The following is an 18,683-nucleotide window of genomic DNA, read 5'->3' on the forward strand; positions in this document are numbered from 1 at the left end:
CTTTCCTCTTGTCCCATGTCCTAGTTTAGTTCCCTGTGGGTGGCTGGAGAGGAGAATTGGAGGCACAAAGATCACAGTTTGAGATAAAGATTTACTGGAAATGGCAATGAGATAAGAAAACCAACCCTAACAACAACAATGCCCATAGCAAAAGGGTACAAAAGAGATTCACATGCAAAATGTCCCAGGGGGAAGCTCAACCCACTACTCTGACTAGGACAGAATCCCTTTTCCACACTTGCAGTAAGGACCTGAGGTGGTACAGAATAACCTCCGGTCCTGGCTGTGCTCCTCCTGGCTACAACCAAAAATTAATCCTGTCCTGGCCAGAACTAGGACTGTTCCCTGGTCCACCTACCAGTCAGGGAGTTGCAGAGCCAGGAGGTCCCCCCTGAGCCTCCTTTTCTCCAGGATGAGCCCCCCCAGCTCCCTCAGCCGCTCCTGCTGCTCCAGCCCCTTCCCCAGCTCCGTTCCCTTCCCTGCACACGCTCCAGCCCCTCAGGGTCTCTCCTGTCTGAGGGCCCAGAACTGCCCCAGCACTGGAGGAGCCTCAGCAGGGCCAGCACAGGGACGGGCACTGCCCTGACCCTGCTGGACACACTATTTTCCCGTTCAGGAAAGATCTGAATTCCTGCTGCTCAACAGGTGCATACCTTCCTGGAGCATGAAAATCAGAAGCCAGCTCAGGCTGAGAGCCTTCAGGAAGGTAGAGCCTTTCTGTCACTATGATTTTAGCAGCTAGTTCACTTGCAGGAACTGCAGAAAAAGTCGTAGCAAAGGGATGGGTGAGGGAAAAAGAAAACAAAAAAAGGCCAGTTGGTGTAAGAAGGCTTTCATTGCATGCTGTTACCAGCACCTTTAATTATCTCACCTTTATTTCCTCCTGCAGTTGGCTTGAAAGTATCATTTGACACAGTTCGCTCAAAGCAGTAACCAGAAACTTTCCACAGTGGCAACAAAGCAGTAAGAAGTCATCTAACTTTTCCTCCAAGATTTTCCTTCTCTGAGAAGTTCTTGGATCGACAGGAACGCATTTTGGAATTTGCTGAAGGAAAAATAAACCAAAACCTCATCTAGCTACAACACAGTCCTGCTTAGCAGGGCTTGAGAGGTGCAGGCCTCAGTTCAGCTGCATCCCCCTCCACCCACCCTCTCCACCCACCCCAACAACTTCTCTGGTGTCTTGAGAAGAGAAAAAAAAAAACATCTTCAATAACAAAGATCAGTTTTAAATGCTTTATTCTGGAGCCTCTCTCCACACTCTACTTACAGTTCAAGTCACTGTGCAATGGTGATAAAGAAAGCATTGATCTGCTGCAGGCCATCAGGAAAAAACTTCCCGAGAAGCATGGTTTTATAGGAAATAAATCATGCTAAAAACTGATCCTTAACAGGTACAAAAAATTAAACAGAAAAAGAAAAAAAAGACTAGGTGCACTATTAAGACCAACATGTGAACTCAAGACTGCTGTGAAATATCATACAAAAAAAAAAGGCAATAAGGAACAGTAATGCAGCATTAAAGGTGGGAGTACAGGGTAGACAAGAGATACAAAACATCCTGCTTCAATATTTCTCATCCATGTACTTTGTTCAGTACTGTAACAGCAATGGAGAGCAAAAAGCACCAGACATCCAATTAAAGAAATAACAAAAGAGGAACATAAAATTAGGAAAAAAAGTGAAGCCTTCACATTAGGGAAAGAATAATCTCAAATACATTTATTCAACAGAAAACACACCACTTGGAAGCTATGCCAGCATACATAGACAATACCATTATTCCAGCTCTATGAAAATGACTTTTTTCCTAGTCTGTAACCTCTTCCACATACAGTACTGCTGAGGTTATCCCCAGGTGTATGGCAGACACCGCACATACACGAACAAAGCAGCACACTCAGAGGAGTAAAACAAGAGGAAATTGTTCCCTTTAAAGTAGAAAAGCAACAATCAGGAGGCCAGGAAACATGGGACAAAGCATCATTGAGCCCTAAACACATAATTCCAATTAGGTGGCGACACTGTGCAGCTATGGCTTCTGTCTTCCAAAAAGCCAAGCCTCCCCCACAGCCCACGTGCAGTATTCCCGTGTGGGATACAGAAGTTACTGAAGTGACAGAAACCGTGAGCAAGAAATCCTTGCAAATACATCTGCACTTGAGAAGGTGATTCCCATTTTGTCTCCTTACAGTTGGCACAGAAAGCAACTGCACCCTCAACTGCATAGGTGGAGTTTTTGGTGGTGGGGATGTGTCCTGATTCCAACATGGCAACACCGAGACTGTGTGATGCAGGGTTTGCATAGATAGTCTGTCCCCTTCCCAGCCCAAAGAACATAAAAGAGGAAGAAGTTACAGCCCAGGATCTTGTTGCATTTGAGAAAAACATGAAATTAGGAAAAAACCCCCCCAAACAATCCCATTTACAGAGGTTTCCTACATATCCCCAGGTAAGGGGGAGGTGGGGAACAAGACAAACAACACGTCATGGCTATTTCAAAGCTTCATTGTCGTAATGAAGTTTATTACAGGCCCCAGTGAAAATATTAAGAATTCACTAACTCATACACTTCTGCACCTTTGTCCTGGTGGTTGTTCTAGAACGATTAAGTTCCTCTATTTATTTAAAAAAAAAAAAAAAACAACCAACCAACCAACCTTATTAGTTTTTACATTATTGCTGTTTCTTACAACAAAATAAGAAAACATTTATGGAATCCACCTAGCAACAAAAAGGCAGTGTTCCCAGAACAAACCAAAAGCAAAAACAAATGTTCTCCAGGGGCCCTTCCTACACCAGCTACTTAATGAGCGGGGCGGGGGAGGTGGGGAGGGGGAAATAAACCAACCAACCAACCAACTTATCGCCTTTTTTTTTTTTTTTTTTTTTTCCTGGCATCAACAAATTAAACCCCACTTTCCAGAAGGGAAAATCCTTTCGAAATAAACGCCAGGATGACCTCCGGGGTGATGACGCCGGAGCTCCAGAGGGAGGAGCTGCAGCTCTGTGCAATGCCTGCGGGAGTCCCGTGGTGCTGCCCCGAGTGTCAGTCCAGGGAGATGATGTCAGGAGCGCTGCCGCCGCTGCTGCTGGTTATCACCCCGGCCTCGGCCCTGCCCGAGGAGCTAACGAGCGTGCTGCTCTCCTGTTGGCTGGTTGAGGTGATGATGCTGCCAGGCGTGCTGCTTGTTAAGGTTGAGGTGAGACTATCCAAAAACATAGGAGGACAGTACTGCTTGAAACAAACAATGAAGAGTGAAGAGACTAACTTGCACGAGGGAAATGTATTCTCTGAAGATACATCTTCCCTACAACAAGCACCAGACAAGTTTCCAGTGGAACACTGTGAAGGTGTGCACGGCAAGAACCAGAGCTGTGCAAACTGAGAGTAAAAGCAGATGGCGGACACAAGCCCTTCCCCATCATCCTCCCCTTTCTGCTTTTCAAAGAATCCCAGAGTGGTTTGGGTTGGAGGGGACCTTAAAGATCATCTTATTCCAACCACCCCTCCACGGGCAGGGACACCTCCCACTATCCCAGGTTGCTCCAAGCACTGTCCAAGCTGGCCTTGGACACTTCCAGGGATGGGAAGCCACAGCTTCTCTGTGCCAGGCCCTCACCACCAAGGCTGTATTAAAGTTAGTGCTGAGCGTGTACTTGCTTTAGAAAGGCAAACTACCAGTAAGGAGCAAGTTTCCAGGCCTGGATTTATCATAGTAAGGCTAAATAGAATCCTCCTCAGTGCATCCATATTACCAGCTCTCGCTGGGGAAACAGATTTTCCTGGTCTGAGGTTAGGTCCAAGCAGGTGGACTGCAAACAGGGTTTGGATGACAATAGCACCCTGATAATTATTGGAGCAGAATGTCACAAAAATCAGACTTGGAAATTAATGCCACAGCAGTTCAGACACTTACCTGCGAATCAACTGGGATTAACGAAAGAAAATCCAGACCTAGGAAGAAGAGAAGGATAATAAATTGACAAGTCTCTCTTTTTTTTCCACACACAGCAAATTTAAGGAATTTTTTTTTTTTGTGGTTGTAGAACAGATTTTGCAATTGATACACAGCTTCTAAATGGAATATACCACTGTGACACCACTCTCAATGACTACTTCAGGCAGCAGCAAAACGAGTTATCTAGTACAAGTGGCTCTTTTTAAGAATGAGGATGACAATGATGTATTATTCACTGGATATTGCAGGGTGGTTCAATGTGGTTGCTTAGATGGAGGTTGCCATTTGGAGCTGTTGGTTCATAATGCAAGTTTCACTGCATATTGTACCTGACTTGGCCAAACTGGGACATGAAGAGTGTCATCACATTAAAGATGCTGGAATGAAGTAAAGTCACAACATGCACAAGTCCAAAAACAAGCAGCAGGTCTCTTCCTCCACCCACGGGCAGCCAATAAGGAAACATTTCTAATATCATCCCCGTTTTGTGTCTAGACAAATGAAAGGAATGAAGAAGAGGAAACTACAAGTAGTTCAAAGTATATCCTCTAAGAGCAGTGACAACTAGCGTCCATCTTAAACACCATTAGTGTGTAAGCATTTAGGGCAAGATGTTTAGAACTATGAAACCAATGAGAAATTACCACGTTTTTTTTTGTTTTGTTTCTAAATATTGGCCTTGTGTTTGCTATGCCAACAGAAAGAAATGATAAACTTCCTCCCTCCCTCTCCCCTTACCTCCAGATCTGTTCTGGCCAGTGACATCTCTCCTCCTCTTCTCCATTAGAGAGAAATTTTGGAGGAGATTTAACGCTCAGCTGCATTTACAGAATTGGCAGCTTCTTTTGTTCATGCATGTCCTAGAACTTCTGTTGATTCAGATGGACAACAGTTCTAGACTTCCATTCTCTCAGCTTACTCTCCTACCCAATTTGAGAAGACAGCTGATTTCATAACAAGGGAGAAGTGGAGGGAGGGAGCAGTAAGGGAGCCAAAATGGACAGAGAAACAAGGGGAATGATATCCATCTCATTGCCAAACTGGTGCTGAAAGAAGAGGAAAAAACCCAGAGATGTTGCAGGGGAGGCATGGAAACAGGCAATGGAGCAGGGAGAGGGGAAGTACAGGAGGCCAAAGTGACACCTGTCACCACAAGTCACCACTTCCTGGGCTCTGGGTTTGTTACAGCCCGCCAAGAGAACCCCCAGAGTCCCTATATACAAGTGTTCTTTTCAAGGAGCCAGGATAGAAAACAATCAGTATCCCCACCTTTTGTCTGATATTTAGCAGCAGTGTTGAAGAATACATCATAGGCATTTAGGGTATGTCTAGGTAAAGAAAGTCAATAGAGGTCAGCTCACAGATTGTAGCTCACCTTAACCTTTTTTCATACAGTCTAGACAGAGCACCACTACAATCAGCAAGTAGAGTATCTATACCAAGGGCTGGGATGAGTCAGCACCTTCACACCTCTAGTAACTTAAACAAGCAGCTACTCTCCATCACTTCTACAGCGTGTAGCCACAGGATGTTTACACAAAGTCTGACTGAGCACAGTGAGAGCAGTCTCTGGCTGCTGTGCCCAAGTGCCAATTTGTACCCCAAAAAGCAACGTCTGTCACACACTGCTGTTGCGAAATGCAACCTGAAACTGGGCAAACAGCCTGCACTGCGCTTGTCTAGACATCACATCAGAGCAATACTGCATATAGTTTTGTTCCATTAGAAAAAAAAAACCCCAACAAAGTGTTAATCAATTCTTCAACATTTCCCCCCCCTCCTCCCTGCCCCCTTAAATTATTAATGCTGTCAGAACACACACGGAAAACATCCGGCACCTACCTGGCAAGTCTGATGAAATACTGGATATTGGTGGGTGATGGAATGGTACTGGGTACTCCGTTAATGAAGGAGGAATAGCAGCAGCATCGACCGTCGTCACGCTGGGCACTCTGGCAGTGGATGGCTGGTACATGAGAACCCTGTTTCAGACAGCAGGGGAAATTACAAACAACCTGGCCGTTAGTTGCAGAAGAGAAAGCGGGCACTGCTGTGCACTCTCATTCACAAGTCGCTGGGTTAGAACATGACTCCAGCGTGGCTACTCACTACAAAGTATCCACCCTAATTTCCTCTTTCATAACAGCCTTCATAATAACATGACCGTATCTGGGCTCTCAACAGCAACTGTGGCATAACAGCAAGTTGGCATTAAAACAAAAGTACAGTGCTGGAGTCATTGGTGACAGAGACACAAATGGGTGTCTGTCAGCACGCCCAGAGGGATGTGCAGGTGGACACAGTCAGAAGTGCTCAGTTTGATTCCTCCTCAGAACTGCTCCTCATGCCAAGGGCACGCCTGACCACTATCCAGCCCCTGGAGCACAGGCTACACACGTGGCAATTAAAATACAAGCCCATCTTTACTCAAAGCCTCACCCCAAGCGAAGTTTGGCTGTCTAGGAGCATGCAGCCAGCTCCAACCTTACTGCCTTGCCTCCTGCTGCCCGACCTCTTCTCAATGCTGTTACAGACACCACCACAGGTGCTCAGGCACCGGCCACATGAATAAAATAGTTCATAAACTCTAAGTCAGGTGGAAACACCCAGAATTCTGTACCCAGCTGCTACACATCACTCTCTCCAGCCATGAGTGTTATCCACTCATGTCTTCCTCTCCAGACTCCAGTCTTCAAGCTACTTTCTGGTGTCAGAAACTTGGATTTCAGACCCTCCCTTCTCAAGCACCTCTCACATTTCACCAACCTGCCTATAAGACACCTCACAGTTTTGCCAAAACTAGCAGATAGCACTGTTTACAGGAGATAAGCTGTTGCCCAAAAGCCTGGCTTTGACTTGGATTTGAAGAATAAAAATGCCACATCCATACCCAAAAAGCAAGGAAAACACAAGGGTCATAGAGAGACAAGAAAACTCGTTCCTCCTACAATTATGGTTGCAGGTAGCCATCTCAAACACAGAAGCAGGGAAGAAAGTCTTGGTGCCTTCTGAAATTTCATTAGGAGATGCATTTGTAGCTCTTTTTTCTCGTTAAAAATAAGAAATAGGGTCTCTTGCAGAAGGATTCCTCCACAGTCCTCACAAAAAAGCAACAGCATTTCAGTATTACTGCTGAAAGTGGTTGAAGATGACCGACTCTCTGCTCGCCTAAGACCACACACACCTTCTTGTGGACTAGAGACACAGAGCACCTGCTCATTTCCTCTGGTGAAACAAACGGAGTCTGGGGTTATTTACTATTATTTTAGTACAAGACACAGACACACATGCAGCAACACTGACTGATGAGCCATTACTGAAAGCTGAGCTTGAAGCAGCGAGTGCTGGCAAGCCTGACCAGTGCCCTCACTCCCTGCAGGTCTCCAGTGCCCCACAGGCCATGAGCAAGAGCATTATGGAAGCCACAAATAGAACCTGAGCTGACAGATCAGGACAGAGATAAGGCGGCACAGCAGTCAAATCAAGCCTGGTGCTGAAATTAGGCCTGATTATAACGATGGAGTAGCTGACAGAGGACTTGGGAAGTTGTTTGCTGTGCCAAGCAAGGTGCAGGACTGACTGATAACCACGGCCAACAAGAGCGTTCAAGACATTCCAGAGCTTATCAGGGAGGTAGAGGAAAAGAATGTCTCGATTCAAAACAGCACAGTGCCTCCCTTGGATGAAACACCATGCAAAGGGCATAACAAACAGCAACATAAGGGATCACACTTTAGGATGACACTAACTTAGCAAGAATGCACAAAACTCCTCCACATGGCATAATCTACTTTCTCATGAGAACACTCCCCATTAGATTAGTCAGCTTCCCTTTTCTATGGAGAAGCATCCCTGCAAGCCACAGCAGCCAAGTGTCAGTGTCAGTGCAAGTCTTTTGTGAGGCGTAAGACTATTTAATAGTGTTTTGCCTGGACAAAGTTACCGTATCAATACAACCTTCTGCAAGGAGAGGCCTAGACATGCTCCTCTGGAAGTGTGGAGCTGGATCCCAAGTCCACTTCTCCACAGATCAGTTTATCTGAGACATTACAGAATAACAACTAATTTTAAAATTAACAAACCCTTTGGTTGGGCTCCCATGTATTTCAGACATGTAAATGCACTTCCTTTTGATAGGAGGATCATCCTCTTCATCAGAAGAGCTTTCTGTTGTCAGGTCGATAACGTCAACTTTCTTCTTGCTAGCCTCGCTGGCCACTGTCACAGAACAGGGTTTGCTGACAACACTGGAACCTGAAGAAGAAAACAAAGCACTGTTCTCTAAAGGCTGGTGACATCAGCAGTTTCTATTTGCAACAGAACCAGGAACTCAGATCCTGCTTTATAGATCACCTTCCTGGCCACTACAGAGAACGTTACGGCCCAGTAACTGTTCCATGACTAATTCTGTGTCCCACTGAGAATATGAAAGCACAAACTTTTGTCTTCACTTATCAGTTTAAGGATGCAAAAGCAACCTTTTAATTTTCTTAACTGCTATTATAAAAAGTAAAGACAAAGCCCAAAATTGCACTTTCTTTCTTTCTTAGTTCAAATTACAAGACAGTCAGAAGTACTAGGCCCTCCACAAAACAAACACCAACATCCACATACATTATCCAAGCTACAACTAAGTCTCCAAGACTTTCTGCTGGTTTGCAATCAGTACTCAGATGTACATACTTTCTATTGTGGTGCACTGAGAACTTGAGACTTTCACAGCTTCTTTCTTTGGCCTCATGGGGCACCAGGAGCCATCTTCTTGGAATTTGATCTCATCCACATCTGAACATTCATTAAGGATTTCCATAAAGAGCCTGAAAAATAAATTTTCCCTTTTGACTCCAAGTGAAATTTTTCTTCTAAGTGAAAAGGAGACACAGTAGAAAAGATAGTTATGATCACCTTCCACCCACTCTTCCACACTGCATCTACTCTCTTCTTAGTTCCTCTTACCTGAAAGCCTGTAATTACAGCCTTTGCAGATATCAGAAAAGATTATCCCAACCTATCCATATTTCACTCCATGATTACTGCAATGCACAGATCTTAATACAAAAGTGGAAATCATCACCTTTTGAACCAAGTTTGACAATTTTTTAGGAGCTAAACTTTGAAGTTAACACCTTTCAGAGATAGAGACGTGAACGGAAGGCCTATCCCTACATGTCACATTTGGATTCCTCCAGAGGAAATACACCGAGGTTCTAGAGTCTTGTGATGCAGCTAGGTGATAACTCACACAGTTCTTTACATGAGAGGAGAAACTAACAGAGTCTAGCAGATCCTCCCACTCTAAAGTATTTTGACAAAAAAGTAGTATGAAATGGCTAAACCTCAAGAACAAAAGCAGATGTCAAGTACATAATGAAAACTTTTAAGTAACTGTAATCGTCAAATCCAGTCTCTTACCCATCTAGTATTAGGCTCTCGTAAGCTGCCTTTTTGTCACAGACAGGGCAGATCCAGGTAGGCTTCTTTTCATTCATTTGAAGGTAAAGAGCAGCATCAAAACATTGCAGGTGTGTGCAAGTCACAGCCCGGCAGGGGATTGTCAGTCTCATTTTTCCCAGCTGCAGAAGATGCATTTAAAAGAGTGTCAAAACAGCCGACAGAAGCAGGCCTGGATGGCTAACAAAGAATCCGGAGGCACTGGGTGAAACAGCTCTCTCTGCTCCTACAGAGGCGCCCTGGGCTAAGGGTGCTGCCAACATATCCACCCCCTCAGGACGTACAATGCTCCTAAAGGAACAATTAATCCATATTCAAATGCTTCACAAAGCTGCAAACAGTCAGGAACGTTTCTAGTGGACCTGCAACAATGTTATTTCTAGGATCTTATTTTTAATAAACTACCTACTTACTGAACCACCCGCTTTCACAACTTTCTTTTTACTGAACAACTCAGGGGTTTTCCCGAGCTCCACATACTAGTAGGACTCAGAATGATCAATTTCCACCTGGGAAGAGAAACCCCAAGGCAACATTACCTTGTTACAAGGTGATCAACTTACGTTTGCTATGGCAGCTGCAGTATAAGCAAAGCCACCAAGATGAGGAGGTACGAGATTTTACTCACTTTTACCGTATCTTTTCATTATAAATAAACCAGCCCCATTAGCCTTAACACCTCAATGTACAGGATTACTCCCTCTACAGACAGTACTGTACACACACAAGCAGCAACTTGCCCCAGTGCATCACAGCCGAGGCATTCACAGTTCTAACCACAGCTGGGTGACTGCTGCTACAGCCAAGTGCTTTACATGCACCCCTCTCCCCACTACTTTATATTGGCTCATTAATACAAAACATAAAGCTGGTGAGGTTTCTAAAGCAGGGCTTCTGAGAAGCAGCCCAATTCTGCACTGCAGATGAAAATACAAATCTGTATCTGTAAACTTCCAGCCATACTTACAGGACACATCAGAGATACCCGCAGACTGGTTGTGGCAATCTCACTATCAGGATCTGCAGTTAGCTTTTCTTTAACTATTAAAATAAAGAAGTTATACACAGACATCATTATTTCAAATGCTAATCTTGATTCATTGGTACATGTACTTTTCTCCAGCCCTCTAAAAAAAATTAAGCATTTAGGAAACTAGTTCATAGCAATATCAAACAACAGCTTCACTACTCATCAGTGACTGGCAAACTGCATCACAATATTCTCTGATGTTCTTTGATTGCAGATGCACTAAACAGCCACGTGGTTATTAGAGCAAACTCAACCCAACACGTGAAGAGATAAATAAAGCTATTATCAGTGAGTAAGGTGGGAGTGAAGAGAATTTAGGATATTTACCTGCACCTCACAGCACAGTAATGGGTGCCCATGGCATTTCCATCAAGACATTTCAGATGGGATCTCTAGGTGTCCTTCCTACCAGCACAGGGAACCCTCACCTCACTTGAAATAAAGTGTGATGGCTCAGCAACAGCAAAGGGAACCTGTGACACCCTGGGCACGGACTTTCATCTCAAAATGCTGTAAATCCCTTCTGTATTACCAGTTTTAGCTTTAGAGAGACACCAATCACCCACCAAAAGTACAGACAGGCAAGTGAATGAGACTTACTTAGTGCTCTGGAATGGTCGGGGTTTCTGATACCTTTCAGTTTTAACCTCTGCAGAAGCATAGCCGACGTGAGCTGACGGACAAGATATACAGACATGGAGTAACTCTGTGAAGAGAGTGAGTAAAGGTTAAATGTTGTTTTCATACACTACTTCCACTGTGTCAGCAGATCACTATTTACACTAGCTGTAGCATACAGTAAAAACAAAAACCTGACTTTTTGCTTAGTTATTATTAAAAACATTGACAGACAACGTCGATTTCGTGGAAGACCAACACTACGCCAGAATTCTCCAGGCAATCAAATTCAATGGTCTTACTCTAGTTATGACAACTAAGAAAAATTATTCCACAACCAAGAGACAACCTTGGCTCTTTTCAAGAAAAGATCAGTTAAATAACGACACATGTCACACACACAGTCTTTAATTTAAGAACTTCTTATATCTGTCTCCTAAATCCTTCCCTTTTCCAGTGTCAGTGGGGAGTTCAAAGGATCTCATGACAGAAGACAAATGGTCTTTATGGTGCAAACACCACACTTTCAGATGGCACAGAACTGCCCCAGTTCCTTTGTACCTTTTCTTTAGCTTGTTCTGCTCTTCTAAGCCCAGCTTTGTTGCACCATGTTCACTCTGCTGAGCCTGGCCCTGCTCCCCGGCATTTCCTACTCCTCCCTAACTCACACCCCTTGCCAGCTTCTTTTGTTCAGTGCTCACTCCCTCTCTTTGAGGTCACTAATGAAAAGTCTGCAAGCCCCACTGCTGCAGGATAATAATGGTTTCATCTGTATAACAAGCACAATCCATTGACCTTTTATTTCCACTCTCTGCCAGCCACCTTCCTCTGGCTCCTACCCTGCCTGGGTACTGCACTACTGCACCCTGTAGACAACACCTACAACCTTGCTCTTCCTTTACCACCTCCAGGAAAACCAGCTCTTACCTAGGCATACAGATAAATCGATCTGATTTCACATGAAACCACTAAGAAACAAGGATTTTTGTTTGTTTGTTTGTTTTCTTAAAGAACGACCATCTGTTACCTACAGAGAGGATGCTACAGGCTCCAGTCTGCCCAGCTCTGAGAGGTTTATGCTCCTTTTGCTCAGCAGTCCTTCACTATCAGCCCAGTCCATGCCAACACCACAGGAGCTGCTGGCACCCCACGCTGTCCCCCGGGGTCTCACTTTGAGGATGAAAAGCAACGGCTGCTACGCGAGTTCTGGCACCAACTTTAAGCCAAAGAACTCACTTCACCTCTCAGGGCAAGAGGGAGGATGCCCAAGCATTCCAACTCATCTGCTTCCATGAGAATATGCTTTGGCAATACGGGGAGGGGAAAGAAAGCAGGAGTCAGCAGGAGAGCCAAGACCACACACAGCACTGGAGTCATTTAAAGGTTCTGTGCTTTGATTGGAAAGCAACAACTCAGATCTTTCCCTCCATCTCTAATTTAGAAAAATCACCCTTTGATGTCAGCATTGCCCTTCATTTATTTTTTGAACATTAGCTTTCCCTGCAATTTATTTTTAAAATTTTAATATAAAAGCTTATACTGGAGTCTCACTTTGAAACATGTGGTGCCTTCAGTCCATAGAATTTGATTTTCAAGAACAACTTAAATAGCAAAGTACTTTGGTAACTGAATCCAGAATTTACACAACTGGTCACAGATAAAGGAATAAGTAGTTTTTGATTTGCCAAGAGCTGAAAGGGTGCTGCAACAGTTATTTAAACCTAGGATGAAGTCAGAAATTCCTTGCACTCTCCCTTTCTTTCCTTCATAAACGCACAGGGGAATTTACTATTTACACGAAAAGGGTTTGCTATTTTTGACATGCATTTCAGACAAGCCCTAAAAGGAAGGTTTCTAATGTGAATCCCACACGGAATTCTTTCCATCTGTATGTGAATCTTATACGTGTTACTGAAAACTACCACAACTTTAGAGCAAACTTTGTTTCCTGGCACTGACGGTGAGTTCAGCCATCTAACACTAAACACTTGCTGTTGCGTGCCTTGCCAGCCACATCAGGCAGCAGGGGGACAGGGATGCTACAAGAGGTTATTTAGACAACTGCCCACATCCTACACAACATGAAGATTACCTTCCCAATTTCAGAAGCCCAGGAAATGGAAATCTGGTTTGGCACTGCTGATGACAGCCTAACTAGAGATGTGATATTCAAGGGACGGCCAGGTCGCTTCTGTTCAATTCCATTTTTTGGTGGTGGAGCATATCCCTGTGGGAAGAAAGGACAATTAATGTGTTACCAAGTGTGCTGACACAGACTTGTTTCAAACAGATCTATGGGAAGCAAGTAAACCTAGAGGCCCTGTAGGCTGGAGGCCAAATCCAACATTTATTCTGAGAAATATCAGTCGTTGGCAGTCTAACACTGTACGTTAAGCACAATTATAAGACATTCTTTGCTTTAAGAGGGTTTTACAGAAGTGCTGAAAAGGTGGAAGAGAACACAGTTTGGGACCAGGTAAGTTCACTGGAAGAGGAAAAGGTTTTATTGATGCTTCATCCTTTTTGCCCCGTACCCCAGCGGGAGAGAGCGGAACATCACAAGCACACAGCCTTAGTGACAAACACAGCACGACATGAAGAGTTAACTCAGTGTTTCAGACAGAGAAAACACTTCACTGATTCTGTTTAAGAAACTAAGTCTCATTCCAAGACCCCCACATCTCCGTGGTATCTGCTTTGTCTTGCATGAACTACACTTGGCCCCATTAGCAACAAGTGTCACCTGTCCTCTGCCAAGGCCCCCGAAGGAGGACTGTACCTGGAATATCAGCTGTGTTTAAGAGATCACAGAATCACAGAGTGGTTTGGGTTGGAAGGGACCTTAGAGATCATCTCATTCCAACTTCCTCAGCATGCAATCAGCCTGCAGCTTATTCCTCTCACCCTGCATCTGTCACGATGAAAACAAGCCAGTCTCCAACAGAAGCTCTGAGGATCTCTGCTCTGAGCTCACAGACAGCCTTCAGTCACTCACCTCAAACTCATCCTGCACCTGAAGGATGCCAACAAGAGACTGCAGCTCTGTCTTGCACAGAACTGACTGACAGATTTCATTTAGTTCAAGACAGTGTTGTTTCACACAAGAAACTCTCCCAGAAAGAATATGCTGGAAAAAACGTGTATTTCTTTACCCAGAGAAACTCATGCATTCACAGCCTAGTGCTTGGGAAAAGAGTCACTTTGAAAGATGGTAAGTCTGAAAATAAAAACACTAATAATAAAAAAAAGTGATAAAAACAGCCTCTTCCACCCACTAGACCAGCATGCCATAGGATAATCACTGCCTTTAGTGGTGCTTACCACAGATGAGTGACCAGGAACCTCACCATATGTGCTTTACCCCAGAATACAAACTCATGGGGATTGCTGACAATTTCACATTTAAAACATGGAATGATTTGCCATTTCTTTAACGAGACAAAACAGCTGCAGCCATTTATAGACTATATATCCCTAAAGCTTTGCTATAGCAGGCCTTTCTCTACTAATGAGCTTATGTGAATGAATACACCACTCTTGCAATATTTAGGAGGGTATTTCCACCCATACCATACCATACCAGTCAAAATAACCCTGCTGCCTCCAACCTACAGTGAAGCTGTCCTGCTTTCAGAAAAGAAAGAATGTAAATTCTCTTACATTTCCCAATCTTTTTCCCTTTTTAGAGACAGACTCTGCAGTGCACGTGACTCATTTCAGTGAAGCTTCTGTTGAGGTTTTCTTCCACAGGCTTCTTTCTTGAGAACAGATTCACCCTAATACTCCTACAACAAATTTGAAACCTTCCCTTCCTATCCTCCAGGAGCTGAGAGCACTCTGCTTGTCTTTCACAACCAGAATGGCCTGTTTAGTCAGGCTGCCAACTCCAGTGGCAAGCAACTGCCAACATTATTTGGACCTTAAGTCTTCCACGCTTCTTTCAAGAACCATATTATTGAAAGCAGGTATCATCTGCTATAGCCAGGAAATTTATCTACAGAAAGAAGGCTGCTCTTCTATCTGGCTATTTCAGACCTGCCCTGGTATATTTGGCCTTTGAAAGGGACCTGCGGTGGTCCGTGGAGATCCCCTGAGACAAAAAGCAAATTACCTTCTGACTTCCCTACAGGAGAAGTCAACAGGAGAAGCGCAGCAAGTATCAAATCCTTGTTACCAGAATGGCAATCTCTACATTTATTCCTTTTAATTCAGAACCAACACTAAGAGGAGGACACAGATGCAGGAATACAAGGAAACACAGTGTTAACATGACCAGGCACAACCTGAACTGGCACTGGCACACTGGCAGCATTTCCATGAAGCTTCTGGTAAGGACTGCAGCCAAGGAGATGACCAAGAATAACTTACAGACACCTGCGGAGGGGAGAACTGCCATACCAGGGAAAGACAGGACAGTGCTCACTTATGAGCTGTGCAAGCTGGCACCAGAGACTGGTATCACTCATTAGTTACCTGACACCAACACTACTGAGACAGACAATGCTGGTCTTTGAGGGAAGGAGGTTATCTTACACTTCCCGGAACAGAAAGGAACCTCTGCATCAGAGGATGCAGACAGTGAACAAATCAACTAAAAAAATGTCTGCAGAAGCACTCAGACTGAGACTGTATTTGTCATTTAGCTCATAGTGCAGGGGGAGGGGAAAGGAAGTTGCCAAGACAACAGTGTTTTATTCAGTTTCTCACCTAAAGTTCTGCTAAAGAGATGAAAGAATCATCTTATGACACGCAGGAAGAATCTGCAGGATTTATATCTAAAGCAAAGCAATAATCCAAGACTGCAAACAGTTTCTACCATGACTGTGACAAGTTACTCACAAAATGGAGAGTACAACACAGCACAGCAGGGTGTAAACTATATTAACTCCTATAAAAACTGTAACCTGTATTAACAAGACACTGATGTCCACAAGATAACAACAGACCCAATTCTTTTGGGTTGGTAAGAAATTAAAAGAATCTGCCAAAGAAAGGAGAAAATGCTCAAGGTCATCACAGAGAATGTAAGTGGTACTTGCAAAAAGTGCCACCCCTAACTGACCAGAAAACATACAAAAGAAACCCTCTTATACCCTGAAGATAGAAGCAGGAGGAAGAGGAGCTTAAGAGTCTCATTTAAGCTGCAAAGAGGCACCAAAAAAAAAAAAAAAAAAAAAAAGCCATGGTTGCATAAGGGAGGGAGGGTACAGGACAACACAGTGGCACACCAAGGTGTTTACAAGCATTCTGAAAAAGAAGTTTCACACTTTATCACCCCATCCAGCACCTTTGCAAACCCACTGCCGAAAAAAATCTCTATACTATGACTTTTTCCATCTTCTATAGATTCCACAACTATTTCTGAATGGGTTGTGTAAGAGTTTCTCTCTGTTCTCTTGAATAGAGAAACCTATTCCAGAGGTATTTCGAGAATGAGACTGCTTTTCCCTTCCTGCGTATATCCAAGCAGGTGATCCTGCCCCTGTACTGCAACATCAGACACCAGTGAAGTGTGACTGCCAACACTGTTCTGTCCCAGTATCAGCAAATGCAAGAAACCCTAAAAAAATGACTGTCCTTCACCCCCACAATGAACTCTGCTCTACCCAGAGCAGATGCAGGGCAATGCACAAGCAAAACACAAGAAAGTGATGCCAGTCCCTTGTGACAAGGAAGAACTTAGGCCTGTCACAAATTCAGATTGCCCACACAGCAAGAACTACCACCCTCAAATAAACTCAGTCTAAGGACTTATGAGGAGGATTTGGTTTGTTTCTGACATATTCTGTTACATTAACTGCAACAGAAGAGGTTTGCTAAAACACAATTACTCCGTGCAGTGGCTGTAACATGATTAACAGCAGTAATGGCTATCTCACACAGCAAATGTACAAACCACATGCCTAACATGAGAAGAATTTCAGTGATAACTAACAGCCTGACTATTTCAGAAAGCTAACATTACAGAAAAACACATTCCCACCCCCCAAGTCACCAAGAAGCCACAAATGAGTACAAACACTTACCGGCAATGGAAACAGCTTCCCATTTACTTTAATGCACAAACTATTAGGATAATTATCTTCTTGAGGGCAGCTTGTCTCTGCTAGGCATAACCTGTGTCCACAAAAAGGAGAACGCATAATTCTCAAGTGTCCCCACAGACTTATGTTACATTAGCCAATTAAGAAGTTCCAAGAGAACGCTACGGAAAAGGTACCTTAGCTGAACTTGGACTGTGTAGTCTCTCCTGCCTCCGGGCAAGAAGTCCCTGTGACAAAGAGAAGAGAAAAAGAGAAGTACCCATTAAGACAGCAGGACTCATATTCCAATTATACACAAACAGAAGTGGCACACCTGCCCCAGCATCACTAAACTTTGCTCTTATTTTTCTTTTATTGAGCTATGAACAAGTCTTACAACCGACACTTCTGTTTAGCTACTGCCAAGTTATGCAGGACTTCAGGATCAGCATCCTCTATCAAGAGTTTATAGTAGCAATAAAGTTTGATGCTTCTAGAGAGCAAAAAGCACCTATGAATTATTTTGGTTTGCATCACAGGTCTTGCAACAACATGAACGCTGGGACAAACGATAAAAGCAGCCTTCCATTCCTGCAGACAGGAAACATGCAGGGAAGAGAAGTTTTCCACCTCTCTAAATAGTGACAATTACTTAAAAATCAGTAAATGTTAACTCTTTAATGGGGTAGGATTTACCCCAAATGCACACAAATTCTATGCACAGTAGTTCCTGAAGAAAACATGACAGATAAACTCAGCATAACCTCAGTGAGGATCATCTCTCTGCATCTACAGAGCATGTGATGAACAAAATTAACGAAAAACCCCACACTTTCTCCCAAAATTTTGCAGAAGTGTAGTTATATTATGCCACATTCTTATTTCTTACCTGGAAATACAGATTTCTCTGACTTGCTGAGGTGTTAAAGCAAAGATAAAAAACTTCTCTTGGAAACGCTGAATACTGCTCTGTACTAGAAAAAGAGAGACACAAAAGAGGTTGAACCATGGTGATTAAAGTCATTGAGTAAAGCAGGATCTACAATTGAGTTTTTCCTGGAATGAGGCATAAGTCACTGAATATCAACTCAAATTGTGGCTGAATTGCACGTAACTGTCACAAGGAAAGCAATGGAACAAATCATTCATCCAACTACACTCCGATGGCTTAACATCATGTTACACTTCCGTACTAAAGTAGCTTGGCAAACTGTTACAATCCTCCCTCCCAAAGGAGAAAGGTTCAAACAAACACACAACAAAATATTACACTGGATACTTGACAAAAGGAGGACCACGGAGACGCTGGCAGCTCCTGTAACATACTACAGGAAGAGAACGTGCACCAGAAGTTATCAGTGGGCAGCTGGAAAATTCAGAAACAGCTACAGGTAACTAAACCTTTAGGGAGGGAGGGAAAGACCACAACCCCTAGTGCCAGAGAAGCCAGCTAGACTTCATGTCTGGAATTATGCATCAGTAGCATCTGATAAAAAACCTCCAAACGAACAAAAAACAACCCTACATCTTCACCATCAGAATCCAACTTGTCTGTCAGCCACAGGAAGCAGCAAGATTTTAGTACTAAAGGTCAATAGT

At 43.7% G+C, this 18,683-nt stretch overlaps 1 protein-coding gene across 10 annotated transcripts in view; it reads right to left on the reverse strand.

Annotated features, from left to right (window-relative positions):
• Positions 1-2,854: 2,854 nt before the first annotated feature.
• The window catches only part of PIAS2 (protein inhibitor of activated STAT 2), a 23,864-nt gene continuing 8,035 nt past the window's right edge, over positions 2,855-18,683 (reverse strand). Inside the window, exons 3-16 of one of the 10 annotated variants that reach the window (XR_003571433.1) lie at positions 17,974-18,058; positions 17,282-17,332; positions 17,088-17,178; positions 13,154-13,288; positions 11,044-11,149; positions 10,381-10,454; positions 9,375-9,535; positions 8,646-8,779; positions 8,045-8,216; positions 5,805-5,944; positions 5,232-5,290; positions 4,292-4,453; positions 3,921-3,958; positions 3,156-3,235 (exon numbers count right to left, since the gene is read on the reverse strand). Coding sequence is in view for 4 of the 10 variants with exons in the window: in XM_027885682.1 (XP_027741483.1) it covers positions 3,050-3,238; positions 3,921-3,958; positions 5,232-5,290; positions 5,805-5,944; positions 8,014-8,216; positions 8,646-8,779; positions 9,375-9,535; positions 10,381-10,454; positions 11,044-11,149; positions 13,154-13,288; positions 17,088-17,178; positions 17,282-17,332; positions 17,974-18,058 (1,466 nt within the window). In the remaining 6 variants the exon portion in view is untranslated. Of the gene's footprint in view, positions 3,239-3,920; positions 3,959-4,291; positions 5,291-5,804; positions 5,945-8,013; positions 8,217-8,645; positions 8,780-9,374; positions 9,536-10,380; positions 10,455-11,043; positions 11,150-13,153; positions 13,289-17,087; positions 17,179-17,281; positions 17,333-17,973; positions 18,059-18,683 lie in introns of all 10 variants that reach the window. The other 9 variants (XR_003571426.1, XM_027885682.1, XR_003571432.1 and 6 more) reach the window with 9 other exon arrangements.

The sequence above is a fragment of the Empidonax traillii genome, unplaced genomic scaffold (assembly GCF_003031625.1).
Source record: "Empidonax traillii isolate 1590-97213 ecotype Southwest subspecies unplaced genomic scaffold, ASM303162v1 scaffold10:size5872457, whole genome shotgun sequence".
NCBI classification, from domain to species: domain Eukaryota; kingdom Metazoa; phylum Chordata; class Aves; order Passeriformes; family Tyrannidae; genus Empidonax; species Empidonax traillii.